Source organism: Engraulis encrasicolus, chromosome 2 (genome assembly GCF_034702125.1).
Source record: "Engraulis encrasicolus isolate BLACKSEA-1 chromosome 2, IST_EnEncr_1.0, whole genome shotgun sequence".
NCBI lineage: Eukaryota > Metazoa > Chordata > Actinopteri > Clupeiformes > Engraulidae > Engraulis > Engraulis encrasicolus.
In genome coordinates, this window is record NC_085858.1 from 24486972 (window position 1) to 24496994 (window position 10023).

General features: G+C 42.0%; 1 protein-coding gene and 2 non-coding genes across 3 annotated transcripts in view; 1 reads left to right on the forward strand and 2 right to left on the reverse strand.

Annotated features, from left to right (window-relative positions):
* Nucleotides 1-5640: 5640 nt before the first annotated feature.
* trnac-gca (transfer RNA cysteine (anticodon GCA)) lies at nt 5641-5712 on the reverse strand. Its single transcript has one exon. It is a non-coding gene; the product is annotated as a tRNA-Cys (tRNA).
* Nucleotides 5713-6548: 836 nt separating this feature from the next.
* Nucleotides 6549-6620, reverse strand: trnac-gca (transfer RNA cysteine (anticodon GCA)). The gene has a single exon. It is a non-coding gene; the product is annotated as a tRNA-Cys (tRNA).
* Nucleotides 6621-7204: 584 nt separating this feature from the next.
* Nucleotides 7205-10023, forward strand: part of lasp1 (LIM and SH3 protein 1) — a 33507-nt gene continuing 30688 nt past the window's right edge. Inside the window, exon 1 of the mRNA XM_063184494.1 lies at nt 7205-7527. Within this exon, the coding sequence (XP_063040564.1) occupies nt 7459-7527 (69 nt within the window). The 5' untranslated portion in view covers nt 7205-7458. The remainder of the gene's footprint in view (nt 7528-10023) is intronic.

Below are 10023 nucleotides of genomic sequence, written 5' to 3' on the forward strand. Positions count from 1 at the left end.
CTGCGTGGTGTAGATGGCAGTGGCTTATGTGGGTTGTGCCACTGAGGCTCTGGAATTACAGCCTGCCTGAGTTGACCACTCTGCTGCTCCATACTTTGGGACGCGGTTTTACTGGCCACGCAAAAGGAGGAGCACTGTAAAACTGGTTATACTCTTAGCTGCGAAAGTCTTCTTTCCCCTTTTTGTCTAGTTTCTGTTTTGTTTTGCTTTGTTCTGCTTTCATTCGTTGCTGGAAGTTGGAGATTTTCTTTCCGTTCCATTTTTAATTCCATTACTCAATAAGTACTCCCAAATGAAGGGGTTTCAAAGAGATCACTCATCTGTAAGAGTACTTTTAGCACCTACTTTTCCCTCTGTGAGTACCTATTGTTATGGCACTCCATTGGGCCCACTCGGTCATCATGTGTCTGTCTCCAGCATGCCTACTCATTCAAACCTATTTGCATCTTAGCGCCTCATTTGCAACTAGTCAGCGGTTTGTTCTCACCGTTACCTGCGCTTAATCTGCTCCGATATCCAATATCCTCTATATGTCACTCTGCCCTGTTCTCTGATAACTAACAGCAGAGGTGAAAGTCTGTCAAAGACTGATAAAGGTAACATGGTCATGGCAGATTTGAATCTACTTCCATGGTGCATATTTTAGTTTACTTCCCTCTTTCCAATTCCAAGTCAATAATGGGAAATGGTTCATTATAGAAATAAGTCAAACAGTAAAACGTGGGCAATGTTTGCCCTTACTAAGGGCCCCTTAGTGCACTGTTGACTTAAGGGTGTCATAATTCCCAAAGTTCACAGAATACTCTTTCAAACACACTCCCTAATAAAAGACAAAGTACATATAATAAAACATACCGTTATGATAAAATGATAACACATGCTCATCTCATAGAAAATGGGAGGGAGTCTTTTTATGACTCAATTATGTAATAACACTGGAGATGGTGGGGATGATGTAGTTTTGCTTTGCCACAACAGACTGACCTATTCCTTTAACCCTATACTGCACACATTATTATCCCATCATGGAAAAAAATCTTACTGTGGTTTTTGTCACATAAAATGAACTTCTTAAGATATTTTTGCAATTTTTTTCAAAAAAAAGTTTTTTGGGGGGGTTCTTTTAGGTTTGTTGCCATATGGCAACATTGTGCAGTTACGGAAAGGATCCAGTGTACATTTTCCCTCCAAGACCAAACAAGGGTCATACAACATTATGGATTATTTTATAGAAATATAATTGTTTTTATCTCAGAAAACATTGAAAGTTTACCCACAAGTTCAAGGGAGTTATTTAACACATTTTTGCCATTGAGAGAACAAGTGAATACTGTTTATTATATCCCCGAAAAACAGTATTTCAGTGGTATTACTTTGACCAACCACCAATGAATATATTAGGTATTAACACAATATCTGTGCATAGATTTGCACAAAAAATGTGTATGGTAACTGTCTATAATATGTACATGAACTGATTTAATTTTGGAAGCCAACACTTTCAAGATGGCCGACATTCAAGATGGCTGATTTGCGGGCCAGGCATCTTTCAACATAACCGACTTACACTAAACCTTGTGTGATAACACTCTATAATGAGTAAATAAGTCATGTAAAATTGTGAGGCCAGTGCTTTCAAGATAGCTGAATTTCAAGATGGCTGACTTTGAAGTTGGCAATCTTTCGAGACGGCCTACCTTTTGTTTACGCCACAACCTTTGGGTGCTTGGATTTGCAGTAAATCTTGTGTGTTAATAACATTATTGGTTTATGAGCTGTTTGAAATTTCGAGATTATGCTTTTGAAATGGCTGACTTTCAAAATGGTTGACTTTGTACAATAATTTTTGGTCAGGTTGACAGATTTACACAAACGTTGTGTGCTAATTAGCCTAATTATAACATACACATGAAGTCAAAACATTTTGGAGGCTTCAAATGGTCAAGATGACAGTAGTTTTATGCTCTAATCTGGGGTTTGGGGATTTTTGTGGTATACCTCTGGCAGTCTGGGGAGGCTGCATAGGCCTTGTTCGCTTTTCTGCATGTACTCAGAGTGAAAGCTCATAAAACAGTTCTGTACACCTATTATAACATTTGTAATGTTCATTACAGACTGCCATTTACACTAATTATACATATTATCAGTTATCAATCATTCAATCAATAAATAAATCAATTAATCAATCAATTAGAATTGGGTATTTGTATCAATACACTTTCCCTATTGACCGTCTTGTTCCATTACCGCACAATGTTGCCGTATGGCAACATACCTATTTTTCAACCTAAAAATTAAATAATTTTAGTTGAAAACAAAAAAAATGGTGAAAACAGATCATGACTAACTATAGATCATCCCAATATTTTTTTTAATTTTGTAAATATTGCAAAAAGTGTGAAAAATCTTGGCCAATGCCAGAGTAATTTGTCAAGGACACACGCTCATGTACAGTGAGGGAAAGAGCGAACCTGGGGCAGTGTGTGGTGTCAGGTGATGTCAAGAAACCACATAATTGGATAAAACAAGGCCACAGTTTCAATATGAAAACCAATCAGTGTCTATTATTTATATTTGAATACCAGGAAATGCCAAAAGAATGGTATGTTGCCATATGGCAACACCGTGCAGTATAGGGTTAAGTGATTCTGGAAGCTGTGAAATACACAATACACAATTGATTGAACAATCAATGGGGGATTTCCAAAACAGGTTAAGTGATAAACTACGCTTAGTTAACCTGCATGAAATGGTAAACCTGCGAATAAATAGACCTGTGATTTGATAGTTTAAAAAAAATAAAATAAACTAGGACTCCACGCTATTCTACTAGACGATTTCTTCCTTAAACTGGTTTACAACTGAAACGATTTTTTTGAATACTCCCCTGATTGATTTTTCCTTGTTTACGGAATGGTTGTTTTGGTCATCTGCAACAGTTTCAGTTCTCTAGTCTCTGCCTGCTGGCTAGCCTGCGGGGCCAACACAAATGTAGTGCAGTGGAAAGTGTCACCTGGTACATTTTCCCACGGTGACGATAACAGCTAAATGTTTTCCATGTTCGTTTTCCCAAAGGATGGGATTTAATACTGTGTCTTTGAATGCTAAAAAGTGTGGTTTTACTCACAAACAACACATGAAATTTGTATTTTATTGGATCGGATTGATTTCTATTTATCGTATAACTTACCTACTTCTCTGTGAATGTCCTAATGTGGTCATTTCCCCCACAAATATTGGTCTGTCAGTTTGATCTACCACAAACTGTATTAGAGCCGAGGCCTTCCATTTCAAGTGTTCCTCCATTGTTTTTGAAGTAACAGTAATCCAATGTGTTTGGCAGAGTCATATTAGTCATACAAGGTAAATACAATATCTAGTTACATTACATTACATTACATTACATTACATTGCATTTGGCAGACGCTTTATAACCAAAGCGACTTTCAAAAGAGGACATAGGCTAATCAAGCCAACATCACAAGCAAATACAAAGTGCACAGGAGATATACAGAACAAGTGCAGTTGCAAAGAGGGGTTAGTTTTTTTATTTTTTATTTTTTTAAATAAAGAGTAAATAACAAGAACACACAGACACAAACTAAACTAAACTAAACATCATGTCAAGAGTCTGCCCTGGGGCAAGGCCAGCTCAAGCATTAGTCTAGTAGATTCTCTCGAAAGAGGAAGATCTTTAGTTGTTTCTTGAAGGCTGCAAGAGATGTGCTTAGTCTGCTGCCTCTGGGAGACCGTTCCACCACTTGGGTACCACAACGGAGAACAATCTTGACTGGGAGTACCTAGAGCGACTGGATGGCAGAGCCAGACGGCTTGTGCTGGATGAGCGCAGTTCTCTTCCAGTAACATAAAGGGCTCTGCATACTTCACGTGCGCACTTTGTCGCGAGTGGCGCGAGAACCATTAATGACGTCATCACTTGCGACAGACTATTCATACTTCAAAAGCGCCTTGCTCGCATTGTCGGAAGTGCCCTCTGCTGTTCATGAGAGAAACGGCAGTATTTTTCGCAACTCGCAGCGTGAGTTCTACTGATGTATAAAATAGAAAGCCAAACACGGCTGCTGTAGGGCTACTGAACGTCTGACTTGTGACTTACCACATTGAAACATATATTTTTTGTTGTAGCCTACATTGCCAGATAATTCCAAGACCATGTGAGAGCATTGTTCTGGCGGCAGAATTTATAAATAGATCGCCGAACACAACGTGCTTCTGAACAAAGTAAACAATTGTTTCACTAAACAACATTTAAGAGAGAAGATAAAATAACTCTCTGACATTTTATTATCCTCAAAATGATGCAGGATCCATTCTGTAGTAGCCTACAGTAGTTGTAGCCTCTCTTCGCAACTCCTGCTTTGTCTGCCTATCTGCGTGGTCGCTGGTGGCGCACGACAAGTTAGAAAAATCCTCGTGTGCACGACGTGGCGACACGCGCCGAATTTTGAGCTTACGACGGGGGGCGTGTTGAAATTTTAGGTCACGTGACGGCGCGCGCCATCGTCGTGAGTGAAGTATGAAGGAGACTAGCACCACTCACGACTAGTATGAATCCCCCTTAAGGCGTTAGTAGGTCCTTCAGATAAGCTGGGGCGGTTCCTGCGATGGTTTTGTAGGCAAGGGTCAATGCCTTGTGCTTGATCCATAGTTCAGTGGTTCTCCACCTTTTTGAGCCAACACCCCCTTGTCATCATAAGCCTCCAAACGCCCCCTTGAACTCATTAAAAGGAAAATAGACTTAATGTCCTCCCCATCCCACCCCTCAGCTGTATCCTTCTCAACACCCCCCTAGGGCCCCCTAAATTCCCCTGGGGCGTTGTAGAGCACCTGTTGAGAAACACTGATCAAGTTAATCTAGGTATCAAGCTGTGATGGTGCATTTACACACATTCAATTGTTACGACTTATGACCTCAGAATTATGATCAGATCATGTTAAATTTGGTATGCCAGTACATACCTAGAGGAATGCCATGTCGAAAGTGCTGTATTCTATCTATGTCATATCATCTTCGATATGATATGCTCATCAAAATAACAGCATCTTGTTTCAATGCCTACTGAAAAGTGGTTTTAATGTTCTCCCTATGACGTCGAAACTGGTTTGTCCACAGACTGTAATACTTGAAAGAATTTTTTTTATTGAGATAGATGCCAGCCGTAGCTCACTATTAATAGCCCAAAGCAAACCAACAATGAAGTATGCATTGACAGACTGTTTTTTTCTGATAAAGAGATACATGACATACATGGTATTCACACAACAATACAATGTAAGAAAAATAAGCCTGTTGATGATGTCAAATCTGAATTAAATGTATCACTGTAAAATGTCATAGTCAGTTTTACCATGACTTCCACCCTAACATGCACTTACAGTGAGCGAAGGTGAACAAATCTGCATGGATACTACTGTGGTTATATGACATTCCATCCTCATTTGAAAGAATTTTTTACATTCCATGGTAATCATATCACTGTCTGATCTCCAACCAAGAATGCCAGCTCACGCAGTGCACATAGAGCTGTAGATGGGTCTGTTGACATCTAACCTTCCAACATTCTATATTTGTACAGTTGGGAAGTTGCCACACTTGAACGTGCTCTGTCCTTCAAAAACAGGGGACACCCGGATTTGAACCAGGGACCTCTTGATCTGCAGTCAAATGCTCTACCACTGAGCTATATCCCCTCCTGCTTTATGAAGAATGGTAGTTTGATGTTTGACCCAATTCATGAAACATTGTATATGTTCACATGTCAAGGTTTGCATTTGATCACAAAAAATACAGGAAAAAATGTTTAAAAGGAGAGTAGACTGGAATGGTAACACATTATAGTAAGATGAAAAAAACAGTGACCAAAAGTCCCTGTGAGAGGAATGCCTATGTTCTCTTATTAAATGTAGCTCACCAGCATGCTTGTCTTGGTTCCAACAAATAAATAGTATATACACAGGGCTACCTTCTCGCTGTGGGGGCATGGCTCATTATGGCTTTCACTATCCCATCTAACAACATTCATTCTCACCCCGTTGAGTTTCCCATTTGCCACCATTGTCATCATATACTGGACAAGAAATGTCAAACTCTACATTTAAATCATTCTCACAGGCGAGACAGTCATGACAAGGAAGTTTATTAGTGGGGTTCATTTAAGGCCAAAATGCATGCCTTTAAAAATGTTGCAAAACACTGGATAGTGGATTGGTGGACAGTGGCGCCACCTGTCGTTCAGTTCATGAAAGTGATTTCTAGTTATTTTTTCAAGCGTGCTTACTACTATGATTTACCTCGATTAATGAGCATTTCATGTCGTTCTGTCTCACAGAAAGGTTATTCTTTGCTCCACTGCTGAATGCAATAATTGTCATACAATGATCACCATTAAGTCAATAAGACACCACATTGTTGTGCCAAAGACTGAATTCTATAGCTTGAGATCAAGTATGATAACAGTCTTTACAATAGACCTCATTGTTATTTGTAGTATATTCAAATAATGTAGTCCGGGTGGACACGTCCGATGAGGGGGCACCCGGATTTGAACCGGGGACCTCTTGATCTGCAGTCAAATGCTCTACCACTGAGCTATACCCCCATGTTACAACACTGGCGACAGAGTTGATAAATACTATAGTAGCAGTAGCAAATTATACAGAATAATGTGATTATCTATTGTGGCAAATGGGTACATTGGTTAAACTTACATGTACGTAATCTACATCAACTATTTGCCTGGAAATACTTGTCCAGCAGGAGTGTACCGGTGTGCTGGTAGCCTATATGGAGTAATGGTTGACATTTTGACAGAAGAACCGTCACTACTTTTGCTTACAGTCATGTTGTTGTCTTTGTCTGAAGCCCTTTAATTGACTTCGGTTCGTGACAACAAAAGCTCCAGCTTAATATATGGACATGGCAATCAGTGGGATTACTACCAAACAACATAGACAAAAATGCACACCGTTGTATTTCTGCTGTAGCACTAGAACTACACTAATAATGAACTTCCGCATTCCTGTGAATTGGAGGTAGTGAGGTGAAAATATTTCCAACAAAGACTTCTCAGTCTGTACTTTGGCAGCAACGTTTACTTTTTTTAACATGGCCACAGCGATCAATACACGATGTTGTTTGTAAAAATCATATGTGGTGTTCTTCACTGTTAAAAGCTCTTTTTTGCCAATGGACCGCCCTCGTTTCGCCTCGGTCGCGTGCGCGCCTCAAAGCAAAGACGCGCGTGCACGCGCTTTCCGCGTCTGAAATCCGTGCGCTGACAGCCAGCGGTGGGAGAACATCAACAGCCACCTCAAAGACCGGGGAATTAACTCAAACATCCATTCGTTAATCGAGCTAGTTTCACCAGCTTTTGTTATTGTTTTAAATATTGAGGGTATCGATTTTGACTCGGGATCTCGGGAACCTTGATTTCAACCATGAATCCGTTGTGTGGCAGATGTAACAAAGTCGTGTACCCCACGGAAAAAGTGAATTGTCTGGACAAGGTAAGCTACAAGCTAGCAACCAAAATACATGCCTATGTGTTTTGGTATAATGGATGTTTTGGATAATTGTTGAAATTACGCATTAATTAGAGCGCACCGAAGGACACACCATTACACAGATCATGAAGCAAATGGTGACTCTTGGGTAAAGCAGGACATAAATCGCGAAATTGTAAGCTGGTAGTCCAAGCAGGTTACTCGCCTGGACTGGCTACTATGGAAACTTGTGACTGCTGCCTTTCACTATGACCGTCCATCTTGACCAACAAAAGCAGTCTGCTTCGTTGCGCTTTGTTTTGCGCAAGGTTCGTCTTACATCTTCGTTTGTACCGAGCGTTACTACCTGTGCTTTACACAGCGAGGGAAACTGTGTATGGCCTGGGTTGCGCTTGAACATGGCGTGGGGGAGATCTGACGTGTCAGAGTCGCATACAATGGGTGGATTCAACGCAAACCTAATCTTTCCCCGGGGCAGCTAAATTGGTCTGTGGAGTGTAAAATGAAATGAAATGGTGAGAGTGGTCTTGCCCTGAACGCGTAGGAGAAGCACTATCTTATGACAGTGCAAGCCTAGCTAGATCCAGCTACACCAAACCCCAAACATGCTAACAGCTAGCGAGGTGTATGCCGACAGATGTTGACCACGTAGGCTAGTCAAGTCAAGGTGATGCTAAAGGTTCGTGATTTCACGCAGCATTCTTGTAAATTGAGTGGTCAGTAGACGGGTGACCCATTTGGTTAATCTGCAGTATTGTTCACCCTCCAGTCAAACCTACAGGTCAACTTTTGGTCTTTCAAGCCCCCGTTAGTGCCTGCTACTTTACCTGGATGGCAAGCTGCGTCAAGTGCCCCTACCTACAGTAGTTAAGTTTCCAGCACACTGCACTGCTAGCAAGACTTGACCTACTACTCCGCGCGAAGCAATGGTACCCTGGCAATGTAGTAGGTCAGGATGTGCTTGCTTGCCAATGTGTAATCGCTGGTGGGACAGCGGGATGCGCTTCATTCATGATTTCCCACAAGTCGTCAGGGTTGAATTGACAGATCCTGTGCTGTGAACGTGATGTCGCTTACTTATGATGATGTAAACTCGCACCAAATTCCTCCACAACACGTCAGCCTGGTGAATGCTGCCACACAAGCTCGCTGCATGATATAAATACAATACAGGCATGATTTTGCAGAATGGTGAGCTAGATTAATCTTCATTGCAGGCCAGGGTGGGGCCTATCGTGTCTATGATCGGTTAATGTTATTGTGTTAGTGTGCCTGGAATGTGTGTTAGAGCGAGAAATGGAGGGGGGGAAGAGGGGGAGAGGCTGAAAGGGCTATGTCTGTCCAGAGTGATAATGCATTTTATGGCCCTGAAGAGCGCGTTAAGGAAATCGATGACCCATAGACGGCGTGGCTGAGAGACCTTATCTGAAAGAGAGAAAGAAAAAAACAAAACAAAACAAAAAGCAAAACAAAGAACTGAAACAAGTGATGGCCAGTCCATTATTCGTGCCACCCAGCTTGACCTGATGTAACACCAGGACAGGTGGTAATAATGCATAAATAAGGATGTTTTTAATGCATTGTTCCCACAGACAGATGACCTTATATGGCGATGGTATCCTAAATGAAAGAGGGCTGTTGTGCTGTTGAGTGACTAGTCGGTTACCTATGCAGAAGAGGGGTGTGTGTTTGTGTATGTAGGCTATGTGTTGTTTGGAGAACGCCCATTTCAAACAAACTCCATAGTTGAGGTGAGACAGGGCGCGTGCGCAATGCACTCACACACTCAAGCTCAAACATACACCTGGGCAGGTGCCCAGGGGGCAGGCGCGTGTAGAGACACATGTAGAAGCACAGAGAGAGAGAGAGCGAGCGAGAGCGAGAGAGCGCAGAAGGATGAGAATGGGATCACAGTACAGAGAGAAAGAGGGATAGGGTAGGATCGAGGGAATGAGAGAGGGAGGTCGAGTAGTATAGATAGAATGAGAAGAAAGAGGGCTAGAGTAGGCTAGATGGAACGAGTGTGTTGGTATGAAACCGCCCGGGAGAGAGGGTGGGTGTAGGCTATATAGGCCTATGTCTCTGTCCACCTCTCGTCTCTCTCCCTAGTTCTCCCTATCTGTGCTGCACTCTTGTTTCTCTTCCACTGTCCCTCTCTCCTTCACCTTCGGAGTAAAGGTTGATGGAACGAGGGAGGAACCAAGGAAGGAAGGAAGGAAGGGAGGGAGGGAGGGATGAAACGAAATGAAACGGAGAGAGAGTGAGGCAGGAGAAGGCTTGGGTGGACGAGAAGACTGCTATTACATTGGATAATAAGAAGAAGTGCAGAAATGTATCGAAGATGGATGGATGGATGGATGGATGCCGAGTAGGGTGGATGATGGGGAGAGAGAGAGAGAGAGAGAGAGAGAGAGAGAGAGAGAGAGAGAGAGAGAGAGAGAGAGAGAGAGAGAGAGAGAGAGAGAGAGAGAGCGCGCACGCGCTGCTTCAGGAACAGAG